The sequence below is a fragment of the Monodon monoceros genome, unplaced genomic scaffold (genome assembly GCF_005190385.1).
Source record: "Monodon monoceros isolate NGI ecotype Baffin Bay Population unplaced genomic scaffold, NGI_Narwhal_1 Super_Scaffold_5, whole genome shotgun sequence".
Classification (NCBI taxonomy): domain Eukaryota; kingdom Metazoa; phylum Chordata; class Mammalia; order Artiodactyla; family Monodontidae; genus Monodon; species Monodon monoceros.
In genome coordinates this window covers 78,249,158-78,276,210 of record NW_021703782.1, presented here as the reverse complement: position 1 = coordinate 78,276,210, position 27,053 = coordinate 78,249,158, and the positions used below count along the sequence as shown (strand labels likewise).

General features: G+C 44.6%; 2 protein-coding genes across 7 annotated transcripts in view; one reads left to right on the top strand and one right to left on the bottom strand.

Moving 5' to 3' along the window:
• FBXO10 (F-box protein 10) overlaps window positions 1-18,668 on the top strand; it is an 82,663-nt gene extending 63,995 nt beyond the window's left edge. For 4 of the 6 annotated variants that reach the window (XM_029202513.1, XM_029202509.1, XM_029202512.1 and 1 more), the window contains 2 exons: window positions 496-677; window positions 2,874-5,291. In XM_029202513.1, coding sequence (XP_029058346.1) covers window positions 496-677; window positions 2,874-3,048 — 357 coding nt within the window. In that variant the 3' untranslated portion in view covers window positions 3,049-5,291. Of the gene's footprint in view, window positions 1-495; window positions 678-2,873; window positions 5,292-14,719; window positions 14,799-18,395 lie in introns of those variants that run through there. The other 2 variants (XR_003790763.1, XR_003790764.1) reach the window with 2 other exon arrangements.
• Window positions 18,669-20,049: 1,381 nt separating this feature from the next.
• POLR1E (RNA polymerase I subunit E) overlaps window positions 20,050-27,053 on the bottom strand; it is a 28,270-nt gene continuing 21,266 nt past the window's right edge. The window contains exons 10-12 of the mRNA XM_029203909.1: window positions 22,833-22,914; window positions 21,718-21,849; window positions 20,050-20,555 (exon numbers count right to left, since the gene is read on the bottom strand). Coding sequence (XP_029059742.1) covers window positions 20,396-20,555; window positions 21,718-21,849; window positions 22,833-22,914 — 374 coding nt within the window. The 3' untranslated portion in view covers window positions 20,050-20,395. The remainder of the gene's footprint in view (window positions 20,556-21,717; window positions 21,850-22,832; window positions 22,915-27,053) is intronic.

Sequence of the window (27,053 nt, the reverse complement as noted above, 5' to 3'; positions counted from 1 at the left end):
GGGTGCTAGGGTTTCAGTGTTGAGCCAGACAAACCCAATCCCTGCCCTTGTGAAGTTACAGTCGCAAAGCCTCTTTTCGGCTTTGTGACTTCATGAGTCAGTGACTTCAGCAAGGAGTAAGGAATCCCTTGGCTTTGCATCTGAGCACTGTGGGAGCAGAGGAGGGGAGGAGGGCTCGCTGTTGCCTCAGTTGGGTCGCCAGTGGCTCACACCCCATCTGCTGGGTCTTTGCACATTGTTCCTTCTTCCTGGAACAACTCTCCTCTGCTCTGTACCTGATAAACTCCTACCGCTTACCCATCACCTCCTCCACAAAGCCTTTCCTGCTTCTCTCTGGGCTGGTCTCGATAGCCTTTCCCTGAGCTCGCATGGCTCAATGCTGACCTACCTAGCATGCTCTTACCCCTCAGTTTTATAACTGGTGATTCACTTACCTGGCTCCCCTACCAGTCTAGGAGTCCCTGAGGTGTGACAAGCTCTGGCTGCCTCTCCCAGGTAATAAAGAACCGGATCCATTCATTCCGGGCCTACGGCATTGCCGTGCAGGGCCGTGCCAAGGCTCTGCTGCAGGAGAACACCGTCTTCCAGGGCAAGACCAACAAGACCATCTTTCAGCAGATCTCAAACAACCAAGAATGCATCATGCAGAACAACAAGTTCTTGGTCTTCAAGAAAAAGTAAGTGCATGGGGTTGCCTAAACCAATCTTCTAGAACCACAGTGAGGTCACTGGGGAAGCCAGGCTCAGAGACTGCAGCTGCCCTTGCTCCCTAGTCCTGCTAGCTTTCGGCTCTGGTCAGGTAAAGGCCTGTGCTTGGGTTTTGTGTCAGGCCTGAGGACTGAGGCCTGAGGGCTGAGGACCTGAGCCTGACTCCCTAGGAGGGAATAAGCTTTAAAATAGGGGTATGTGGTTTCAAATCTCACCTCTGCCAGCTACTGGCTGTGTGACCTTGGGCAAGTTACTCAACATCTCTGAGCCTTAGTAAAATCCAGTTAATAATGTCTGCTTTGTAGCACCAGTTTAAATAGGATCATGTGACCTAGCAGCATATCCGAGGTATCACACAAGTGTTCATTGCTGTGGCCGCTGTTGCCCCTTGTTTCTGGTATTTCTGCCTCAGTGTACAGTTGCTTCACACTCATCTTCCCCAAACCCTTGTCCTTCCCTGTTCCTCATTTTGATGACATCACCATCCATTCTGTTCCAGCAGCAAAACCTCTGCCTCTCCTTCTCCCTGACACTGAAGTTCAGTCAGCTACCAGGTTCTCTTGATTCTGTTTCTAAAATGTTCTTGTACCTGGCACCTCCTCTTCCCAACTGCTGCCACCCTTGTTCGGGTCAGCACCCCTCATCCTGACCCATGGCCCCTGTTCCCATTACCGCTGTTTCAGTTGTTTGTGGATGGACTCCATTCTGGTTGGTTGATACTTTGCCATATTGGTTGCAAAAATAATAATTAGTAATTATTATTGATACCATTGTTGTTGGTATCACTCCTGCACTGTTAATCCTACTGTCTTGTTGCAGCAGCTTCCTGCCTGGTCCCCCTGCGCTTGGGCTACCCCGACCTGCAGGCTGTCCTCTGCATCCTGCCAGAGTAATCTTTCTAAATCAGCTCTGGCCACGTCACATGCATGGTCAGAAACCCTGGATGGAGCCTGTTTTTCTATAGTAATGATCTCTACTCTGTTTTTTTATTATACACTTTCTCAGTAACAAATATTTTTTGAGGAAACCCCCTCAGTATGTGTATTTATATAGTCATAACTTATAAAATATGATATAGTAGAAATTCTAATATTGTCTTCCCAAATCCCAGCAGATCATATTGTAGACTCCCTGGGGTCCACTTCCTCCTCCGGCTTTGGAGACCCCAGGGTACAGGGTACAGCCCAGACCTGTAGGCCTGGCATTGTCCCCTGTGCACTGTCCGCTCCTAATTTCCTCTCTTTTCATCAATTCTTCTCAGGAGCTCACTCTGCTGCCAAACGCAAATGCCTGCAGATCTTTGAACATAGCCCCAGGCTTTTACTCACCCCACAGTAGCCAGCCTCTGACTCTACCCATACCTTTACAGTCCCACTCGTAACATTATTATCATAAAAATACGTAAAAGCCAATGTTGCTGGCTTAAGCAATTTAGGATTTAATGTGTGTAAGAGGCGATCCCTTGTAACTCAGGACAGGTTCCTTGTAACTTAGGACAGAAAGCCCTAATCAAAACATCACTACCATTTGATTTTCCCCAACCCTTCGTAATCTCCATAAGAGCTTGAGGGACTGGAAATCCACCAGCTTCTGTCTCCTATAGATCTGCACTTTCCAGAATGTCATATAAAAGAAACAACAGAGTGTGCAGTCTTTTGAGTCTGGCTTCTTAACACTTAGCCCAGTGTATCCCAGATTCACCTGTGGCATCTGTCATTCATTCTTTTTGTCGCTGAGTGGTGTTCTATTGTATGGACGTACCACACGGTTTATCTGTTCATCAGCTGAAGCATATTTAGGTGGTTTCTAATTTTTTGGTGACGGTGAGTAAAGCTTGCATGACATTTACAGTCATACAGGTGGGGAAAAAATGGGGCTGGGGGAATGAAAGAAAAACAAGCAAGCCACTGGTCTTATCTAGATCCTTGTTTAAAGATGGGGAAATAGGGGACAAGAGGGAACCTATCCAAGGTTACATGTAGATCTGAAGTAGAGCTAGAACTAGAATTAGTTGTGCCCATGTTCCACCTCCTTTTGCTATCACGTAACTAGGGAGATGCAACCTATACCCAGATTTAATAAACAAAGCCAAAGGTAAGTTTGTGCAGGGCATTCAGCAGATGCTCTAGACTCCCAAAGGGTTCACTCTCATTTTGCACCTCCAGGTCTGATACGTGGTGCCTGGCGAACCCACCAGCACGGCCTCACCTTGAAAACTCTCTCCGAGGTCCCTCTGCTGCCCACAGTGGGCAGAAGGTGACAGCCATGGCAACCAGGATCACAGCCCACGTGGAAGGTGGTTACCACAGCAAACGCAGCATCTTCTGCACCATCCTGTAAGAACGGAGAACCACGGAGTGGGGCAGCTGGGGGCTGTCCTCAGACTCCGAGAAGGAAGCACATACCCTGCTCTCAGGCTCAGGCCCTGCCCAGCCAAGCTGAGAGGTTGTGGCCTTTGGGATGGAAGAATTAGTGCTTGTGAAGGCTCCTGGTCTCCTTATCACCGCCCTGAAAAACAAGCTCCCAAGTCTTCTGGGGACTAAGAACAAGGTACCTTCAAAACCCTTTGGCTCCACAACCCTCAGCAGGAAAGAACTTGGATTTTTTTGATTGGTTGGTTTTTTTGGCCGCGCCATGTGGCTTATGGGATCTTAGTTCCCCGACCAGGGATTGAACCCAGGCCCTCAGCAGTGAAAGTGCGGTGTCCTAACCACTGGACCGCCGGGGAATTCCCTGGAATTATTTTTCAAGGAGAAAAGGGGAACCGAAGTTGGTGGGTTTCTAGTCCCTCGAGGTCTTACAGAGATTATGAAAAGTTGGGGAAATCGATAATGAAAACCTTGGTCAGGGTTTTCTGTTTGAGTTACAGGGAACTGCGTTTTATATACGCCAAACCCAGAATCTTCTCAGGGAAGAACGGATTTACTTCTAAGGGAGAGGAGTGATTCTAGTGAGATGGAAAGAACCCCAGATTTTCCCCTTTCCTAGACCTCACTTTTGACCCTACGGGGACACTGCCACACCCACCCTGCTGCCTGGGGAGGCTGGCGGAGTTGGGTTTGGTTTTCTTAAGGACACAGTTCTCTTGGACATGGACCTGTGAGGGAGGAAGGGGCTTGGGATAAGGAGCCCCTCTTGAAAGGCTGCCCCAGGAATGACAGGGACATGCTGAAAACAGGAGGGGGCGTGTGGAGAAGGCTTCTTTCAAGTGGCTTAGGTGTGCAGGCGCGTGCTGGGCTGGGTGGTGCAGAGATGCACCTGACTGTTCTACCTTCAAGTTGCTCCCAGATTCAGGAGGACATTGGTTCAGGGCTTGCTGCACAGAGAGGATCGAATCCCACAAGCACACCCAAACCAGCTGCCCCTCCTGGGCGCGAGACTGGCAGAGACCGAGGTGCCTAGGGCCCTCGTCTGTGTCCACATTCTCATGGATGACCTCCTGCCTTTACTGACCCTACCAAGGTTTCCCACTCTGTGCCTTGGCTCACGCTTTCCCCTCTTCTGGGTGCACCCTTCTCGCCAGCTACACATGCCTAGGTCCCACCCATTCTTCCAGGCTCGACACTGCCACCCGGATGGCAGTGCTCTGCCCTCTCTGAGCCTCCTCTGCCCTTTCTCTGCCCCCACAGGGTATATTCTTCCTAGCTTAGGAGTTACCCGGGCATATCCCTGTCCCACTGACCTGCCTGTAAGCTAGCTCCATTAGGGTCACCACCTGTGTCCCCAGTCCCCATCCCAGGGGTAGGGTTAGCAGCCTGAGTGAGGAGAGGAAGGCTGGCTCCCAAAGGGCTGTGCTGAACCCAACTGTGAATGTGTTAAGGTTCCAGAGCCAGGCAGGCTCAGACCCACTGCTCTAGGAAGGGGGCCCGACGCAGGCCTGGTTCAGCCTGAACAGTCCCCCGCCCACCCGGCCCTTCATGTGGGGCCTCACCAGCCTGGTAGGGTCACTGTTGTGCACCTCACAGATGGCTTCCCAGGCTGGTTCTGCCAGGCCCCCGGTGCTGCTCTCCCGGGTGGAGTAGGTTGGGCTAGAGGGAGCCAGGAGCACTGGCTACCCCCTGAGGACTTCGGGCACAAGAGCGTGGGCCCCTCCCATCCCCAGCGCTGTCCTTTGCACTTACCTGTGGCCCCAATGTGAGTCGCTGTACAAAATGCTGCCTTTTATTATTTTGTAACGAATGACTTTTCTGTGAACCAAGTGCTTATGAAAATCTCAGCAACCAAAATAAAGTTCTCTATTTTAAAGGAGGTACTTTCCTTGGTCTGGGTATGTGCTAGGGTTCCTGAGTGCTGGATGTAGGCCTCTCACCACTCTGCCCCCGCAAGGCACCACTGCTTCCACTGAAGGAGACATGAGACCAGGGCCATCTTGTACATCCAGCTTGTTCCCACCTGATTCCAAGTTCCAAGGTCTGTGTCCTCATGTGTCAGTCAGGGACTGTAGTTGCAGTCCTGCCTGCCCCTTGGGCTTTGTGAAGAGTAACAGTGAGGTCCCTGGTGGGGATGACATGAGATCCATGACCACATTTTTCCCAGCTTCAGTCACTTAGCATCTTACAGTGTTTGCCGTATCCACATGTCAGCTGAGGAGAAAACTAGTACTTAATATTTTTCTTTAAATCCTCTTTTAATTAAAAAGACTTTATTTTTTAGAATTTTTTCTCTTATGTCTTTTTATTAACAGGTATAGTTGATGTATAATGTATGTTTTAGGTGTACAACACAATGATACACAATTTTTAAAGGTTATACTCCATTTATAAAATATTGGCTATATTCCCTGTGCTGTACAATATATCCTTGTAGCTTATTTATTTTATACATAGTAGTTTATACCTCTTAATCCCCTACCCTAGCCTTGCCCCTCCCCCCTTCCCCCTCCCACTGGTAACCACTAATTTGTTCTCTACATATGAGAGTATGTTGTTTTTTGTTATATTCACTAGTTTATTTTTTAGATTCCACATATGTGATATACAGCATTTGCCTTTCTCTGACTTATTTCACTAAGCACGATACCCTCCAAGTGCATCTTTTTTTTTTAACATCTTTATTGGAGTATAATTGCTTTACAATGGTGTGTTAGTTTCTGCTTTATAACAAAGTGAATCAGCATCCAAGTGCATCCTTGTTGCAAATGGCAAAATTTCATTATCTTTTATGGCTGAGTAGTATTCCATTGTGTGTATATATATATATATATATATATATACACCACATCTTCTTCATCCATTCATCTGTTGATGGATTACTTAGGTTGTTTCCACATCTTGGCTATTATGAATAATGCTGCTGCGAACACTGGGGTGCATGTATCTTTTCAAATTAGTGTTTTCATTTTCTTCAGATATATTCCCAGGAGGAGAATTGCTGGATCATATGGTAGTTCTATTTTTAGTCTTTTGAGTAAACACCATACTGTCTGCCACAGTGGCTTCCCCAGTATACATTCCCACCAACAGGGCACAAGGGTTCCCTTTTCTCCATGTTCTCACCAACATTTGTTATTTGTGGTGATGACAGCCATTCTGACAGGTGTGAGGTGATATTTCATTGTGGTTTTGATTTGCATTTCTCTGATGACTAATGATGTTGAGCATCTCTTCATGTGCCTGTTAACTATCTGTATCTTCTTTGGAAAAATGTCTATTTAGGTTTTGTGACCAATTTTTTTTTTTTTTTTTGCTATGTGACCATTTTTTAATCAGATTGTTTATTTTTTTGATGTTGAGTTGTATGAGCTTTTTATACATTTTGGATATTAACCCCTTATTGGTCATACCACTTGCAAATACTTTCTCCCATTCAGTAGGTTGTCTTTTTGTTGTTTTGTCTATGGTTTCCTTTGCTGTGCAAAAGCTTTTAAGTTTAACTGGGTCCCATTTGTTTATTTTTGCTTTTGTTTCCTTTGCCTTAGGAGACAGCTCCAAAAAATATTGCACGATTTATGTCAAAGTGTGTTCTGCCTGTGTTTTCTTCTAGGAGTTTCATGGTTTCAGGTCTTAACGTTTAGGTCTTTAATCCATTAGTTTTTCTAAAACCATACACACAAAAATGTTCTAATTTCATTCTTTTACATGCAGCTGTCCAGTTTTCCCAGTCTTATTGAAGACTGTCTATAAGTTTTAGATTTATAGAAAAAGTGAGGAGATAGGTGGTAGAGAGTTCCCGTACTACCCTTCCTGCCAAGCTTCCCTGTTATTAACACCTTGCATTAGTATGGTACATTTGTCAAAATTAATGGGCCAGTAGACACATTATTATTAACTAAAGTCCACAGTTTATTCATATTTCCTTAGTCATTACCTAGTGTCCTTTTTCCATTCCAGGACCCTATCCAGGAACTTAACTAAAAAGAAATGTTTACATTACTTCACTACTATAAATGAAAAGCTAGTGGTTTTAAGACACACTAAACTGTTAAAATGAAAATATTCACAGTATCACAAGCAACTAAACCTTTGTTGAAACCAAACATTTGGGGGAAATTTGTTACTGCAGTTTAGCCAAGTCAGCATAACCTCATATATCCTGGTACACCCCCATGCCACTAAAATCATCTTATATCCCATCAGTAGTATATTAAGCACTGACTTGGTGAGGCTATTGCCCCTTTTTTACAGAAGTAATTGAGTTCTTTAGTTTTTTAACTGAAGTATAGTTGAATTACAGTGTTGTGTTAATTTCTGCTGTACAGCAAAGTGATTCAGTTACACATACATATATATATACACACATCCTTTTTTTTTTTTTTTTTTTTCCAGTACGCGGGCCCCTCACTGTTGTGGCCTCTCCCGTTGTGGAGCACAGGCTCCGGACGCACAGGCTCAGCGGCCATGGCTCATGGGCCCAGCTGCTCCTCGGCATGTGGGATCTTCCCGGACCGGGGCACGAACCCATGTCCCCGCATCGGTAGGCGGACTCTCAACCACTGCACCACCAGGGAAGCCCTACATTCTTTTTTATATTCTTTTCCATTATGGTTTATCATAGGATACTGCATATAGTTCTCTGTGCTGTATGGTAGGACGCTGTTGTTTATCCATTCCACATGTAATAGCTTACACCTGCTAACCCCAGCCTCCTGCCGTCCCTCCCCCAACCCCCTCCCCCTTGGCAACCCCAAGTCTGTTCTCTATGTCCATGAGTCTGTTTCTGTTTTGTAGATAGGTTCATTTTGTCATATTTTAGATTCTACATTATAAGTGATATCATATGGTATTTGTCTTTCTCTGACTTCACTTAGTATGATAATCTCTAGGTCCATCCACGTTGCTGCAAATGGCCATTATTTCGTTCTCTTATGACTGAGTATTGTTCCATTCTGTATATGTACCGCATCTTCTTTATACATTCATCTGTCACTGGACATTTAGATTGTTTCCATATCTTGGCTGTTGTGAATAGTGCTGCTATGAACATAGGGCTGCATGTATCTTTTTGGATTAGAGTTTTGTCTGGATATATGCCCAGGAGTGGGACTGTTGGATCATATGGTAATTCTATTTTTAGTTTTCTGAGGAATGGAATACTGTTTTCCATAGTGGCTGTACCAACTTACATTTCCACCAGTAGTGTAGCAGGTTCCCTTTTCTCCACATCCTTTCCAGCATTTGTTTCTAGAGTTTTTAATGATGGCCATTCTAACCAGTGTGAGTTGGTACCTTGTTGCAGTTTTGATTTGCATTTCTCTAGTAATTAGCGATGTTGAGCATCTTTTCACATGCCTATTGGCCATCTGTATTTCTTCTTTGGAGAAATGTCTCTTTAGGTCTTCTGCACGTTTTTCGGTTGGGTTGTTTTTCTATTGTTGAGTTGTATGAGCTGTTTGTATTTTGGAAATTAAGCCCTTGCCAGTTGCATCATTTGCAAATATTTTCTCCCATTCTGTAGGTTGTCTTTTTGTTTTGTTTATGGCTTCCTGTGCTATGCAAAAGCCTGTAAGTTTGATTAGGTCCCATTTGTCTATTTTTGTTTTTATTTCTGTTGCCTTGGGAGACTGACCTAAGAAAACAGTGGTACGATTTATGTCAGAGAATGTTTTGCCTATATTCTCTTCTAGGAATTTTATGGTGTCAAGTCTTATGTCTAAGTCTTTAAGCCATTTGGAGTTTATTTTTGTGTATGGTGAGTGTGTTCTAACTTCACTGATTTACACGCGGCTGTCCAACTTTCCCAACACTGCTGAAAAGACTTTTCCCCATTGTATATTCTTTCTTTATCTAAGATTAATTGACCATAGCGGTGTGAGGTAATCTCTGGGGTCTTTACTCTGTTCCATTGATCCATATGGCTGTTTTTGTGCCAATACCACGCTGTTTGGATTACTGTAGCTTTGTAGTATTGTCTGAATTCTGGGAGGTTATGCCTCCTGCTTTGTTCTTTTTCATCATCATTGCTTTGGCAATTCTGGGTCTTTTATGATTCCATATAAATTTTAGGATTATTTGTTCTAGTTCTGTGAAAAATGTCATGGGTAATATGATAGGGATCACATTAAATCTGTAGAATGCTTTGGGTAGTATGGCCATTTTAACACTATTCATTCCTCCAAGAGCATTGGATATCTTTCCATTTCTTTGAATCATCTTCAGTTTACTTTATTGTTTTATAGTCCTCAGCATATAAGTCTTTCACCTCCTTAGTCAGGCTTATTCCTAAGTATTTTATTTTGGGGGGGTGAGATTTTGGAAGGTATAGTTTTTTATATTCCCTTTCTAATATTTCAGTTAGTGTAAAGAAATGCAACCGATTTCTGTATGTTAATCTTGTATCCTGCTACCTTGCTGAATTTATTTATTCTAATAGTTTTTGTGTGGAGACTTTACGGTTCTTTGTATAGAGAGAGTATCGTGTCATGTGCGAAGAGTGACAGTTTTACCTCTTTTCCAGTTTGGATACCTTTTCTTTTTCTTGTCTGATTGCTGTGGCTAGGACTTCCAATACTATGTTGAAGAGAAGTGGTGAGAGTAGGCATCCTTGTTTTGTTCCAGATTTTAGTGGGAAGGCTTTCAGCTTTTCACTGTTGAGTATTATATTGGCTGTGGGTCTGTCATAAATAGGTTTTATTATGTTGAGATATGTTCCCTCTATACCCACTTTGGTGAGAGTTTTTATCATGAATGGATATTGAATCTTGTCAAATGCTTTTTCTGCATCTATTGAGATGATTGTGGGTTTTTCTCTTTTGTTTATGTGGTGTATCACATTGACTGGTTTGCATATGTTGAACCATTCTTGTGAACTTGGGATGACTCCCATGTGGTTATGGTATATGATCTTTTTAATGTGTTGTTGGATTCTGTTAGCTAATATTTTGTTGAGAATTTTTGTATCTATATTCATCAATTCATCAAAGATATTGGCCTGTAATTTTCAGTGGTGTCTTTGTCAGGTTTTGGTATCAGGCTGATGGTGGCTTCATAAAATGTCTTCGGGAGTGTTCCTTCCTCTTCAGTTTTTTTGGAAGAGTTTGAGAAGGATCAGTATAAGTTCTTTGCATGTTTGGTAGAATTTGCCTGTGAAGCTATCTGGTCCTGGACTTTTGTTTGTAGGGAGTTTTTAAATTACAGATTCTATTTCACCTCTAGTGATCAGTCTGTTCAAATTATCTATTTCTTCTTGGTTCATTTTTGGTGGGCTGTATGTTTCTAGAAACTTGTCCATTTCTTCTAGGCTGTAGAATTTGTTGGCATATAAGTGTTCATAGTATTCCCTTACAGCTTTCTGTATTTCTGCAGTATTGGTTATTATCTCTCCTTTTTCATTTCTTATTCGGGTTCTCTCTTTTCTTCTTGATGAGCCTGGACAGGAGTTTGTCAATCTTGTTTATTACCCTTTCAAAAAACCAGCTCTTGGCTTTATTGATTTTTTAATATAATTTTTGAGATTCTCTATTTCCTCTCTGATCTTTATTATTTCCTTCCTTCTGCTGACTTTCAGTTTTGTTTGTTCTTTTTAGGTGGTAGGTTAGGTTGTTTGAGACTTGTTTTTTTTGAGGAAGGCTTGTATCACTATGAACTTCCCTCTAAGAACTGCTTTTGCTGCATCCCATAGATTTTGTATGGTTGTGTTCTCATTGTCATTTGTCTCAAGGTATTTTTAAATTTCCTCTTAGATTTCATCGTTGACCCATTGGTTTTTTTAGTATGTTGTTTAGTCTCCATGTAATTGTTTCTGATTTTTCTGTGGTTGATTTCTAGTTTTATGCTCTTACGGTCACAAAGATGCTTGAGATAATTTCTATACTCTTAAATTTGTTGAGGCTAGTTTTGTGCCCTAATATGTGGTCAATCCTAGAGAATGTTCCATGTGCATTTGAAAAGAATGTGTATTCTATTTTTGGGGGGTGTAATGTACTGAAAATATCAATTAGTTCTGATTGTTGTATCATTTAGGATCTCTGTTGCCTTACTGATTTTCTGTCTAGAAAACCTGTTCATTGGTGTAAGTGTGGTGCTAACGCCTCCTACTATTATTGTATGATTGTCAATTTCTGCCTTTATGTCTGTTAGTATTTTATGTATTTGGGTGCTTCTATATTAGGTGCATATATGTTGATGACTGGAAAATCCTTTTCTTGTATTGATCCTTTTATCATTACATAGTGTCCTTTATCTTTCTTTATGGCTTGTTTTAAAGTATATTTTGTCAGATATGAGTATTGCGACCCCCACTTTCTTTTCATTTCCATTTGCATGAAATATTTTTCCATCTCCTCACTTTCAATCTGTGTGTGTCCTTTGCCCTAAAGTGGGTCTCCTCTAGGTAGCATATTGTAAGCTCTTGTTTTTATAATCCAATCTGCCACTCTGTGTCTTCTGATTGGAGTAGTTAGTCCACTAATAAATATTGATAGATACGTATTTATTGCCATTTTAACCTTGGTTTCCTGTTGATTTTATATTTCCTCTTTGTCCCTTTCTGTTTTTCCTTTTGTGGTTTGATGTTCTTCTTTTGTATTATACTTATGTTCTCTTCTTCTTGGTTTTTGTGAATCTGTCATATGTTTTTGATTTGTGGTTACCCTGTTTTTCAAGTATGTTAACCCCATCTTCTATCTCCTTGCCTTAGACTAGTAGTCATAGAGGCTCAAACACGTTCTAGGAAATGAAAAAAAAAAATCTACATTTTCTGACTCTCCTCCACATTTTATGATTTTGATGTCCTCTTTTACATCTTCATGTTCATCCTTTTGCTGTTCATTGTGGTTATTATCACATTCACAGAAATTTGATTTTTTAAAAATCTGTGTACTGGCTTATTTATAGGTGATTTTCTCTTTCCTATATATTCTTCTTTTCTATTTAGAGAAGATTTCAATATTTTCTTTAGGATAGGTTTTAGTATTGCTGTATTCTTTTCGTTTTTGCTTTTCTCAGAAATTCTTTCTCCTATTCTAAATGATAATCTTGCTGGGTAAAGTATTCTAGGTTGCAGATTTTTCCCTTTCAGGACTTTGAATATATCCTCCTACTCCCTCCTGGCTTGAAACGTTTCCGTAGAGAAATGCTGATAGCCTTATGGGGCTTCCCTTGTAATTAACTCTAATTTTCGCCGTTTTTATTATAAAATGTCTTGGTGTAGGTCTGTTTGGGTTTACTTTGTTTGGACCCTCTGTGCTTCCTGTACCTGGATATGTTTCCTTCTTTTGGTTTAGGAAGTTTTCAGCCATAATTTCTTCAAATACATTTCCAATCCCCTTTACTCTTTCTCCCCCTCCTGGATTCCCTATTATGCCTAGATTGGCATGCTTTGTATTATCCCATAGGTCTCTTATATTGCTTTCATTTTTATTCATTTGGCCTCCTGTCTGCTGTCCTGATTGGGTGATTTCCATTATTCTGTCTTCCGGGTTGCTTGTTCATTTTGCATTATTTATTCTGTTCATTGCCTTTAATTCAGTTTTTGTCTCAGTAAATGAGTTTTCTAATTTTTATTGGTTCCTCTGTATAGTTTCCAGTTCCTTTTTACAGTGCTCTGCATTTTTGTTGATAGCCTTAATTCCTTCAATATTTTTATTATCTTTTTGAAATTGGTGTCTGTTAAACTAAAGAGGTCTGTTTCATTATTCTTTCAGGGGAATTCTCTTGGTCTTTTAACTCGGAGTGGCTCCCCTGCTTCTTCATTTTACTTGTATTTCTCTTATTCTGTGAGTTTAGGAGAAACAATTATCTACTGTGGTCTTAGGAGGCTCTTTATATGTGGGGGCATCCCTGTGTACCTTGTGTGGGTTTAACATTTTTGGTTCAAGGGCTGTTCTTAGTATGGCTGCCTATTGCCTCTTTCCTCAGCGCTTGCTGGCCATTATCCCCTTAACAGGGAGTGTGCAGATATGGCGGCTGGTGCCCAGTCGTGGGACTCTCAGTGGCAGTGGCAGCTCATGCATGGCCCTGGAGCATGCCATGGGAGCAGAGGCAGCTCGCAACTCTGCTCCCCGGGAGGGCATAGTCAGCAGCTCGAGATGGCTCCTGCAGTGAGTGTAAGAAGTGTTCTGCTGAGAGCTTGCACAGGGGACAAGGCTGTAATGGCAGGTTCTGCCCCTCCCCTTGCACACTGCCCACACAACGGTGCCTGGCCTCTAAGGCAGCCCAGGCTTCCTCCTCGTACAGCTTCAGGTAGGGTTGCAGAAGACTCCAACCGCTTCAGGCTGTTTCTGCACAGCCCACCCCAGTCCTCTCCCCAGGTCTGATCTCCAAAGCCCAAGCTTCTTCATCCAGCCCCTGCCCGCACCAGTAGACACACATCTCAGGCTGGGAAGTGCAAAGCAGTGGCACTGACCGTCTGTGCAGGTCTCTCTCCATTCTAGCTGCTGCAGACTGGTTGCTGTGCTCTACTCCAAGGCTCTGAAGCTCCCTCTTATAACCTAACAGCTGATCTCTCTGCCAGCGAAAGAACTTCCGAGGGTACAGGAACCTTTCTTCTTCTACAGCTCCCTCGCAGGGGCCCAGGTCCGACCCTGATTCCTTTCTCATTTTTTTCCTTTTTGTCCTACCCACTTACATAGATTTTCTTGCCGTTTCAGAGGTATGAGGTCTTCTGCCAGCATTCAGTGGATATTCTGTGAGAACCTTTCCACATGTAGATGTATTTTTGATGTATTTGTGAAAGGAGGTGGTGAGCTTCACATCTTACTACTCCGCCATCTTGACTGCTCTCCCCAGAAGGAACTGAGTGCTGAGTGGTGATGCCTGTCAAGGCCAGTAGTTGAACGTTCCCTATCAAATGTTAAGAGCTTGTATACAGAAGACGTAGGAGTAAGGCTGTTATCTAGGGCTTCTGTAATAGGAACAGCTGGGACACACACACATACAGTGCCCATCTTCCGCCAAGTCATTTGGAGGCAGAAGTGGGAGGAACACAGAACACCTATCCTACCCTAGCTCTTCCGTGGGTGGGGAAGCATCTGGAAGGAGACTGCTCTGAGTAGCCTGCATTGGTTGACTGCAGGGCTTGCTCTCCCACACAGGCCAGACCCGCCCAAGAGAACCTACTCCATCTGATTAATTGAGCCAAAAATCTGTCTCCCTGGCTAAATCCTACCCATACTTCAGGATCCTACTTCATCATCATTCCATGGAACACTTCCCTTGATCTCTTCAAATCTTAGTTATGTGCCCTTCCTCCATGCTCTCCTACCCACCTACCCCCCTGTGTTATCCCCATGGTGGCACTGAAATCCTCTGCACTGAAAAAGTCTGTTGATGTGTCTGATTCCCCACCCCTCCCATGCCCTGTGAGGTCATGCACTGTTGATCCTCTATACCTAACACCCAGCAAACTCATTAAGTGTTGGACATATAGATGGATGGATAAGGAAACAAACCCAACCCCATTCCTAGTATTTCTATCTTCTGGAGCCCCCAAAGGACATCTTTTCCCTCTGTCTGTGGCAACTCTCCAGAGATTTACAGACAACATCCTTATCCCCCTGGGATCCACCCTGCTCCTGTCCTCTGTTCATACATGACAGTTTGGAGACTGTCTCCTCACCATCTGGTCATTTTTCCAGATCCACTGCAGTGGCCTGGGTGGCTCTGGGAGAGCCCAAAGAAGGCAGAGTTTAGGAGTCTCATCCTGTGCCTCAGGAGGTATGTCCCAGCTCTTACGTGCAGCAATTATGGATCAGAAGATAGGATTTTCTAATGGTGCTGTGCTTCCCTGGGGTCGCTTGATTCAGTCTGCAGTAGCTAAGTCCCCTCCACAGGGTGACTTCCCACAGGTGAAAGTTTAACCCCTGTGCAGAGCTCACAGTTCTCAGCTGCCCCCCACCCAAGCAGCTTACACTGTGGCCTCCCTGGCCTTCCCTACTGGCCAGTCAGGCCCAAATATTGATGCCTGCTGATAGAAGTGTACAAGCACAGCAAAGACCAATATGGGGGGAGGGGAGAAAAGTCAGGAATTTGGGATTAACAGATACACACTACTATATATAAAATAAACAAGGACCTACTGTATAGCACAGGGAACTACATTCAGTATCTTGTAATAACCTATAATAGAGAAGAATCTGAAAGAGAATATATATATATATATATATATATATATATATATATATATAGTAACTGAATCACTGCTCTATACCTGAAACGTTGTAAATCAACCATACCGCAATTAAAAAAAAAAAAAAGACCAATACAACTTCATCATCCAGACCTCCCAGTCCTGTTGAGGCCACTGCCCCTTGTAGCCAGAGGAGACCCTGACTACAGGGAATGGTGGGCATGCTGTGGCCAGACCGGACAAGAGCCAGAGCTGGGTCTTAGAAAAGCACGTGAGCCTACGCTATCCTCAGCAACAGCCCTGGACCCACCTTCTTCCCTTTCCTTCCTTCCACCAGCACAGAGAAAGTCTCTTCTCCAAATGGTTCCTCATGGTGGACTCACATGGGGCCTGCTGGGCTTGTTCCAACCCTGAGTAGTCTCCTGATATGAACACCCTCATCCCACTAGTTCTTTCTCCCTTCCTGTCCAGAACTTTGCAGGGTGCAGTTATGGCCGTGGGGCTCTGGAGCCCATTCTCCATGATTATCGTCCTTTTTAAATGCAGTCAAGCCTAGCGTGGCCCTCTGGTGCAATCTGAGTGACTCACAACACAACTGTCACCCCTGCTCAGAAACCAGTACTTGCCTGAGTGCAGCCGAAGGCCCTGTCTTAATTCTCAGGATGGTATTTCACTTCTTGGTTTGGGCCCATCATTTGCCACCTATCCAGGCTCCTTGGATAAAAGGCTGATTCCAGGGCTGGAGCAGGCAAAGTAGAAGACAGCTAGAATATCTTGTGGCAGAAATTAAGGAAGCACCCTTAAAATGATGGGGATACAGGAGCTAGCTTGAAGGAACTCAGATTGACCAAACGTGGTACAATCTGAGTATCAAAATAAATGATAACAATGTTCACAGGATAAGAATCTATGAGTCCATACTGATAACTAAATGAACACAAAATTTTTAATGGAAAAGAAAGCTTCTCCACATAACAGAATACCATGATAACTGTATAAGAAATTATGGGAGTTAGAAAATCACTCACCATTTTGCAGCCATCCTGATAACTGATTCAGCAAAAATGATCAAAATCCAGGCTAAAACTTATGGTTAGTAGTCTGATGAGGAACAGGACGTTTAGAGGCTCAAAGTATCTTTCCACAAATTACTTAGTAAATACAAAAAGAAAAGTAGTAACTTCACAGTGGAGAGAACATAACCTTAACCAAGGAGTAAGTTATCAGCGAGAACAAGATAAACCATCTACTGTGATGCACTTGGGACACAGCACCATGCCTGTGAATTCCCTGCCAAAAACGTATATCCTGAATCCAATCACAAGGAAACACCAGACAAACCTAAATAGAGGGATACCCTACAGAATAACTGATTTACTCTTCAAAATATCAAGGTTAAGAAAGGCAAAGACTGAGGAATTGTTTTAGATTAAGTAAGACCAAAGAGATGTGATCAGCAAAATCTGAATATGAGCTGTGGGCCAGATACTGGTATTGTATCATTGCTCTAGTTCCTGCTTTTGATAAGTGTAATGTGCTTATGGAAGAGAAAGTTCTTATTCTTAGGATATACATACTGAAGTACTTAAGAAAAAAAGGGGAGGGTGCTTTTCTCAAATTGTCCGAAATGGTTCAAAAAGAGATATATAAAGCAAATAATAAACAGGACAACGCATGAACAGTTGGAGCATCTGGGTAAAGGATATACAGGAGTTCTTTGTACTATTCTTGCAACTATTTTCTAAGTATGACATTATATCAAAAGTTCTTAAAAGGCACTTTAAAAATTTTTACCTAATTAGCTATTTCCAGGTTGGGTCCTCTGCAGGTATGTTAAATACACCTTCTTTGACTTCATCACTGTTAAATGTCCAGCAGGTCAGGGCCACAGAAACTGCCCTCCAGGGAACAGACTTCGTTCTGTTAACACCCGTAAGTTATTCCACGAACTGCAAATCTTATTAAAGGTACAAGCATCTAGCCCACAGTCTCTTTTTCTTCAAAGAGGTCATCAAGCAACATTATGGCAAATAACTTGGTTGGATCAAGGAATCCTCTGTGAATGGATCAGTAAATAAATGGGGTTTTAGAGCTAGGAAAAACCTAGTACGATCCCATTATTCTACAAGTGTTTACTGCCTAATAGCTCTGCCAGGGAAAGAAGGTGCAGCTCATGCACTATGATTCATTCCACAGACACTGGCGCTTATATGCCAGGCACTGTGTTAGGCACCCTCTCACGAGACTTGTTGAAAAAGGCCCTCTTTTGAGCCTTCTGACCCCAAACCCCTTGATGAACAGAAACTTGCGTTTCAGTCAACCTCTGGGACTGCATCACCTACAGTTAGTGAAGTATACCTGTTGTCACCCAGGACAAGTATAGTGCTGACCCCTGAACAATGCAAAGGGTTAGGGGCACTGACCATGCAGTTGAAAAATCCACATATAATTTATGTCAGCCCTCCATATCCGTTCCACATCTGCGGGTTCAACTAACCACTTGCATGGTACTATAGTGTTTACTATTGAAAAAAATCCATGTATAAGTGGACCCAGGCAGTTCAAATTCATGTTGTTCAAGGATCAATTGTATATTTACCATCCTAGGCTTTTCCCCATCAATATCACTCCTCTTTGTGAGTGACTAAAGACAGCTGCTTCCCCACTAGGACAGAGGCTCTTCAGAGGCCAGGTCACATGCTGTGATCTAATCACTGCTGGAAATTAAGCCTCAAGGTGTCAAAACCACCAGAATCTAAAAAGTATGCATGAAAACACATTTTAAGCCATAAGCACACTAGGAATTCTTTTCCCAGAGACAGATCAGGATATTATTTTTTTTCTGATGCAGAGTCACATACCTGATTTTCACAACAGCTTAGGTAAAGAAAAACAAGAGGCACTTAGATTTCCTGCTCACATCTCTGCTGGACGGAGATCAAGTATGCTACAAGTGCCTGCTACCCAGGATCAGATACAAATGGGGACAAGCCAGACAAGAACATGGAAAATGTGCACTTTAAGGCTGGCCTTGCCATAGAAGTGGCTCTGATAACCACATCCCAGTGCTCAAAGAAATATAAGGATCTCCTGTCCCAAATGAGTCATGCAAGGCCCATTTTTACCATGTATTCCCTAACGGATGTCCCAGCTGCTGTGTCAACTTCCTCCTTTCTCATTTTCAGAGAGAGCTGGATTCTGTCTTCCTTCCTCCACTGTCCCTGGCCCCCAGCACAAGCACCACACACCTCAGCTGCTCCCACTGCCTCAGAAGAACCTTGAAGAGCTGAGTCTGGGGGACTTACCTGGTGGCACAGTGGTTAAGAATACACCTGCCAATGCAGGGGACACTGGTTCAATCCCCGGTCTGGGAAAATCCCACATGCCGCGGAGCAGCTAAGCCTGTGTGCCACAACTACTGAGCCTGCGCTCTAGAGCCTGTGAGCCACAACTACTGAGCCCACATGCTTCAACTACTGAAGCCCGCACACTCTAGGGCCCGCATGCCACAACTACTGAGCCTGCGTGCTGCAACTACTGAAGCCTGCACACCTAGAGCCTGTGCTCCGCAACAAGAGAAGCCATCGCAATGAGAAGTCCACGCACTGCAACGAAGAGTAGGTCCCTCTCGCTGCAACTAGAGAAAGCCCGCACACAGCAATGAAGACCCAACGCAGTCAAAAAATAAAATTTAAAAAATAATAAAAGGGGCTTCCCTGGTGGCACAGTGGTTGAGGGTCCGCCTGCTGATGCAGGGGACACAGGTTCGTGCCCTGGTCCGGGAGGATCCCACATGCCGCACAGTGGCTGAGCCCGTGAGCCATGGCCACTGGGCCTGCGCATCCGGAGCCTGTGCTCCGCAACGGGAGAGGCCACAACAGTGAGAGACCCACGTGCCGCAAAAAAAATAATAATAAAAATAAAAAAATAATAAAAAACACAGATGTTTAAAAAAATGTTTTTTAAGTAGTCACCTTCTCTTAAAAAAAAGAAAAAAAAAGAGCTGAGTCTGAGCATTAGCCACATACCTAAGTCTCTCCATGTCATAGTCCCGTTCCTCACAGCACCCCTCTGGACACTGACTTCTCCATCTCCCCCTGGCAGATAAGGTTGGTGGCGGTCAGCATCCCTTCCCATCTGCTTCTGGTATGGCTTCCTGTAACTAGAGGCTGAAACCTATTTCAAAGACTCCCTTGCTGCTAGGATTCTAGTTGCAAATTAAGTTCCTATATATGTACTCAGAGAAAAAGGAAGCAAGATGGAGGCCAGCCTCTTAATCTTTTGGCTGTTTGTGCTGACAAGCAAGGAGGTAGAGCATGGGTACTGATAGCATGGGTGGCTGAACCAGAATTTCAGTGTCAAGTTGCCAGCTTCATGAGTTCAAGAAGCAGCTGAATTCAAGTAGCTTCATGAATTCAAGTGGCTTCTTCATGCCTGGCTGGCCACCCCAGCTGTGTTCTTGAACTCAGCAGTTCCAGTAGCAACCTCCTGACTCCCGCTCCTGCAACCCTTTTAACAATTTTATAGTACTTTATATCCATGTATTAAACTCCTTTCTCCTTAAGAATATCTAGGACCATTTGTTTTCTGCACTCGACTCTGACTGATTCACTCCCCTCAAAAACGCGGCTTTCAGAGCTGACTCCTGCCCTCTGTGTGGCTTGAGCCAGGCAGAGCAAGTGGGTTAATCATTTCCTCTGATTTGGCTCTGCTGTTTCAGCAGCCCGGAACTAAATTAGTCTGTTTTGGCAAGCCCATCACATTGGTGACCTGAAGCCTCCTCTTCCCCCTACTACTGGGCTTTGTCCTCACCACGTACTCCTCCACTGGGCCTTCCACAGCACTTCACATTTCTCTTTATTAACCTTTATCCGTCAGATGTGGTCCAAGGTTCAGCCTGTGAGATCTTTTGCCTCCGCCTAACCCAGGCCCACCCTCCCACATCCCACACACGAACCATCTGCCATTTACAACCACAGAGACACCAAAGGAGGGAGGTGGAGTCCAATAGGGCCAACACTTTATGTTTCTGCTTAAGACCAGCACAACTGATAGGCTGACTTCTGGCTTCATACCCGTGCCAAAGCACGGCTTCTTTATCCCTCTTTCTTTACAAATAAAAATGCAAATGGATAGAAGGAGTGGCTATGATGTGGCCAAAATGCTCTGTCTGGAAAGCACACCTCTAGGTGATTTTCCTCCGCTTTGACTGACGGTCCAAGGCCTGGGCTGGGGGCAGTGGGATGGACAGGGTGCCCAGTTTGTGATCCTCCTCCCTGCCCACTGCCAGAGAAACCCTTCTTTTAGAGATCTTCAGCCTCATGGCTTTCGCTATCTCCATCATCCTAAGGAACAAACACAAACACATAAAACAAATGGAGAGTCTCCTCAATGCAAATGCTCAGGGAGGCTTGGCAGGAGGGGGCAGCACATTCGTGCTCCAGGCCATGAAGACAGAATTCCCAAGAGAGCCACAAGGGGCAAAGCTCCCAGCAGAGAGGCAGACAAGATCCCCTCAAGAGCCATCAGATTCCCATTTTAATGTATTGCCATTAGAAAACATCTATATAAATGATGGAAAACCAGGTTATCTAGATCCTACTGATAACAGTGTTTATTTACTTCTTGTAGCAAGGATTAAGCACTTGCTAGAATGTTAGAATGTTACAGACTTCAAGTATCTGCTTCTCTTGTATGTTCAAACTCACTACTCATGAGAATGTCATCTGTGGAGCCCTCAGAATAATCCCTCTCTGGACTGCTAGAAGAGTCCAGATAAGGGTGTTTTCCTAGGCTCTCCTGAAATACCATCAGGGTCCTCAGAGGTCAGATGCTCCTAAATCACTGACAAAGGCCAATATACCCCACGGTTCAGCATCCTGGGAGGCTCTGCTCCCTACTCAGTCTGCATCCCTTCTAGCAGGGCTAGAAAGGGCCTTAAAGGTTGCCACCTCTGCCAACCCTCCCAGTCAGGTCAGAGAAGCCCAAGTGTGACATCCCTGCCAAACTGCAGCTCTGCCTTGCCTTGGACAACCCCTGGCAGCTCCTTCCATCTGACTGAGCAAAGTTTTTTATGCTAAGCTGAAATTGGGGTTCTCTTATATAACTTCCACCCCTAGGTTACCCCATCGGAACCATACAGAGTCCCTCTTCCCAGAGACAGCAGTTTGGAGACGAGGTTGCTCAGTTACACAGGGATGGAAGGCTCAGGTTTGAAGCCCAACTATTCCCCTTCTTGGCTGTGTGACCCTGGGAAAATCACTGACTTCTCTGAACCAAAGATTCCTCCACTGTTTCTTAGCGACATCACTGAGATATTATGACAGATTTGGTACTGTGCCTAGCAAATCGAAGGCACACGGTAATGTCTGGTTGCCCATCCATTCAATCAATTATTCATTCATCTGAAAACTGTCCCCAGGTCCCTCGACAGTGCCTCATGCTTTCCAGCAGTACCACAACTACATCAAGGCGTCCTAAGGGAGCTTTTTCTTCTTTTGTGCTCACCTTTTCTCACTGAGCTTCAAGTCCCTCTGTAACACCGTCAGGTCAATCTGGAAGTCGTTTATGTGCAAAGCCAGTATGATCACATAGGCGGTGATCTTTGCCTTCATTGAGTCTGAAATTAAGTTCCGCAAACTGCAAATCAGTGGCAATAAAAGAGAGGCAAAATTAAACTCTGAGATGATTTCTCCAAAAGCAAAGGAAAAACATCCAAGCCTGTTCCCTTATGCATTCAAAATGTCTTCTCGGGCTTCCCTGGTGGCGCAGTGGTTCAGAATTCGCCTGCCGATGCAGGAGACACAGGTTCGTGCCCCGGTCCAGGAGGATCCCATGTGCCGCGGAGCGGCTAGGCCCGTAAGCCATGGCCGCTGAGCCTGCACGTCCAGAGCCTGTGCTCCGCAAAGGGAGAGGCCACAACACTGAGAGGCCTGCGTACCGCAAAAAAATAAAAAGTCTTCTCATCCCAGGGAGAAGAAAAGGAATTAGAGCAACATCCCTTGTCCTGTTGTGGTGCCCAAGCCTTCACGCACAGTGGAGCGGTGAGCCAATGCCAGTGTCCCTCCAAGGGGACAGAGAAGGCCGCACCTTCCCCAGGCACAGTCAGAGCCTCGCACTGGCGAGGACCCTCCCCATCTTCCTGGCCTGCTCAGCAGGGCTGCTGGGAACAGTCATCCCAAACTCAGCTGCTGATGGTTCTTCCAAGCACACTCAGAGCAGGACACACACTGCAAGCAAGCAGCAGGAAGGAAGCCCAGGTGTGCTGCTTGGGGTGCTTTCCTCGAATTCATCCCACTGGCCTGCCCTTTCCTGCAACACTGCCTCTCCATACAACATTAGGACATTAGGCAGGGGTCCTTGGAAGAAGCGTGTGACATGAAGTCTTTGTTAAAAGACTTCCCAGAGCCTTTAACATAAGCTTCTCCCAAAGGGACAGAGTCTGTACTACAGTGTTGCCTAAACTCACCTGACCCCAGGAGCCCTCCAAACGGCAGTGCTCTCTTCAGTACAGTGTCTCTGTGAATACAGACTGCAATCCAAGCCCCCCTCCCCACTCTCACCACCCTCCCTGTCCTGCTTTCTCCTTCACAGGCAGAAGCCGAGAAATCAAGCCCCCTGACCTGCCATTGTTGTAGATCAAGCACGTAAAGTGCTTCAGCAGTTTGGTGTTAATGATGTGGGGAACTCCAGGTCCCAGGGCACCTACAAGACAAAATAGAGTCTGATCGTTTTCTTTCAAAACTCTCAGGACACACCTCACCTATGAGCTGGGAAAAGCGGACAACACTTGGGCCACTGGAATAAACAGAGGCATGTGGGAAGAGAAGAAGGGGCTTGTGAAACAGAACAGCCACTTTCAAATGAACACGTGCTCAGGTATGCTTCAGCCTGCAGACCATACGTGCACAAGAGATGTTCATGACAGGGCAGTGACAGGAAAGAAAAGCAGACTCCAGTGAGGCCTAAAGATACAGAGTTCAAAAGATGTTAGAAAGCAAAACAGATTGTGGAGAAAGCCCAGGGAGAGGGAAAGGAAGTGAGGTTAGAATGTGAAAATAAGAATTAAGCAAATAGTGAAAACCATGAGTACAGGCATAGCTCAGAGACATTGCAGGTATGGTTCCAGACCACCACAATAAAGTGAGTCACGTGAACTTTTTGGTTTCCCAGTGCATATAAGTTATATTTATAGTATACTGTAGTCTATTAAGTATGCAATAGTATCATGTCTTAAAAAAAGTGTCCAATAATTAAAAATAAAAAACAATGTCCAGAGGAGACTTGCACAAGCCTCTTAGATAGCCTAATCCACCAGAGGGCAGACAGCAGAAGCAAGAAGAACTACAATCCTGCAGCCTGTGGAACAGAAACCACTTTCACAGAAAGACAGACAAGATGAAAAGGCAGAGGGCTATGTACCAGATGAAGGAAGAAGATAAAACCCCAGAAAAACAACTAAATGAAGTGGAGACAGGCAACCTTCTAGAAAAAGAATTCAGAATAATGATAGTGAAGATGATCCAGGACCTCGGAAAATGAATGGAGGCAAAGATCAAGAAGATACAAGAAATGTTTAACAAAGACCTAGAAGAATTAAAGAACAAACTAACAGATGAACAATACAATAACTGAAATGAAAACTACACTAGAAGGAATCAATAGCAGAATAACTGAGGCAGAAGAACAGATAAGTGACCTGGAAGACAGAATGGTGGAATTCACTGCTGCAGAACAGAATAAAGAAAAAAGAATGAAAAGAAATGAAGACAGCCTAAGAGACCTCTGGGACAACATTAAACGCAACAACATTCGCATTATAGGGGTTCCAGAAGGAGAAGAGAGAGAGGAAGGACACGAGAAAATATGTGAAGAGATTATAGTCGAAAACTTCCCTAGCATGGGAAAGGAAATAGCCACCCAAGTCCAGGAAGCACAGAGAGTCCCATACAGGATAAACCCAAGGAGAAACACGCCGAGACCCATAGTAATCAAACTGGCAAAAATTAAAGACAAAAATTATTGAAAGCAACAAGGGAAAAATGACAAATAACATACAAGGGAACTCCTATAAGGTTAACAGCTGATTTCTCAGCAGAAACTCTACAAGCCAGAAGGGACTGGCATGACGTATTTAAAGTGATGAAAGAGAAGAACCTACAACCAAGATTACTCTACCCAGCAAGGATCTCATTCAGATTCGATGGAGAAATCAAAAGCTTTACAGACAAGCAAAAGCTAAGAGAATTTAACACCATCAAACCAGCTCTGCAACAAATGCTAAAGGAACTTCTCTAAGTGAGAAACACAAAAGAAGAAAAAGGACCTACAGAAACCCAAAACAATTAAGAAAATGGGAATAGGAACATACATATCAATAATTACCTTAAACGTGAATGGATTAAATGCTCCAACAAAAAGACACAGGCTCACCAAATGGATACAGAAACAAGATCCATATATATGCTGTCTACAGACCCACTTCAGACCTAGGGCCACATACAGACTGAAAGTGAGGGGATGGAAAAAGATATTCCATGCAAATGGAGATCAAAGAAAGCTGGAGTAGCAATACTCATATCAGATAAAATAGACTTTAAAGAATGTTATAAGAGACAAGGAAGGACACTACATAATGATCAAGGGATCAATCCAAGAAGAAGATATAACAATTATAAATATAGGCTGGAGGGGAAGATGGTGGAAGAGTAAGACGCAGAGATCACCTTCCTCCCCACAGATACACCAGAAATACATCTACACGTGGAACAACTCCTACAGAACACCTACTGAACGCTGGCAGAAGACCTCAGACCTCCCAAAAGGCAAGAAACTCCCCACCTACCTGGGTAGAGCAAAAGGAAAAAAGAAAAAACAGAGACAAAAGAATAGGGACGGGACCTGCACCAGTGGGAGGGAGCTGTGAAGGAGGAAAGGTTTCCACACACTAGGAAGCCCCTTCGCGGGCAGAGACTGCGGGTGGCGGAGGGGGAAAGCTTCAGAGCCGCGGAGGAGAGCGTAGCCACAGGGGTGCAGAGAGCAAAGCGGGGAGATTCCCGCACAGAGGATCAGGGCCGGCCCGCACTCACCAGCCCGAGAGGCTTGTCTGCTCACCCACCGGGGCGGGCGGGGCTGCGAGCTGAGGCTCAGGCTTTGATCAGAGAGCAGGGAGAGGACTGGGGTTGGCTGCGTGAACACAGCCTGAAGGGGTTAGTGCACCATGGCTAACCGGGAGGGAGTCCGGGTAAAAGTCTGGAGCTACCGAAGAGGCAAGAGACTTTTTCTTCCCTCTTTGTTTCCAGGTGCACGAGGAGAGGGGATTAAGAGCACTGCTTAAAGGAACTCCAGAGACGGGCGCGAGCCGTGGCTAAAAGCGCGGACCCCAGAGACGGGCACAAGCCGCGGCTAACAGCGCGGACCCCCGAGACGGGTGGGAGACGCTAAGGCTGCTGTTGCTGCCACCAAGGGGCCTGTGTGCGAGCACTATCCACACCCCTTTTCCGGGGAGCCTGTACAGCCCACCACTGCCAGGTTCCCGGGATCCAAGGACAACTTTCCGGGGAGAACGCAAGGCGGGCCTCAGGCAGGTCCAACGTCATGCAAGCCTCTGCCACCGTAGGCTCGCCCCGCACTCCACGCCCCTCCCTCCCCATGGCCTGAATGAGCCAGAGCCCCCGAATCAGCAGCTCCTTTGACCCCATCCCGTCTGAGCGAAAAACAGATGCCCTCCACCAACCTACATGCAGAGGCAGGGCCAAATCCAAAGCTGAGCCCCTGGGAGCTGTGAGAACAAAGAGGAGAAAGGGAAATCTCTCCCAGCAGCCTCAGAAGCAGTGGATTAAAGCTCCACAATCAATTTGATGTACCCTGCAACTGTGGAATACATGAATAGACAACGAATCATCCCAAATTGAGGAGGTGGACTTTGAGAGCAAGATTTATGATTTTTTCCCCTTTTCCTCTTTTTGTGAGTGTGTATGTGTATGCTTCTGTGTGAGATTTTGTCTGTATAGCTTTGCTTCCACCATTTGTCCTATGGTTCTATCCGTCCGTTTTTTTTGTTTGTTTTGTTTTTAAATTTTTTTTCTTAATAATTTTAATAACTTTATTTTATGTTACTTTATCTTCCTTCCTTCCTTCCTTCCCTCCTTTAGACATTTGAGAGCAAGATTTATGATTTTTTCCCCTTTTCCTCTTTTTGTGAGTGTGTATGTGTATGCTTCTGTGTGAGATTTTGTCTGTATAGCTTTGCCTCCACCATTTGTCCTAAGGTTCTATCCGTCCATTTTTTATTCTTAATAATTATTCTTTAATTTAATAACTTTATTATATTTTACATTATCTTCTTTTTTTCTTCCTTCCCTCCTTCCTTCCTTCCTTCCTCCCACCGTCCCTCCCTCCTTTCTTTCTTTCCTTCTCTTTCTTTCTTCCTTCCTTCCTTCCCTCCCTCCCTACTTCCTTCCTTCTTCTACTAATTCTTTCTCTCTACTTTTTCTCCCTTTTATTCTGAGCCGTGTGGATGAAAGGCTTTTGGTGCTGCAGCCAAGAGTCAGGGCTGTGCCTCTGAGGCGGGAGAGCCAACTTCAGGACACTGGTCAACAACAGACCTCCCAGCTCCACATAATATCAAACAGCGAAAATCTCCCAGAGATCTCCATCTCAGCACCAGCACCCAGCTTCACTCAACGACCAGCAAGCTACAGTGCTGGACAACCTATGCCAAACAACTAGCAAGACAGGAACACAACCCCACCCATTAGCAGAGAGGCTGCCTAAAATCATAATAAGGCCACAGACACCCCAAAACACACCACCAGACGTGAACCTACCCACTAGAGAGACAA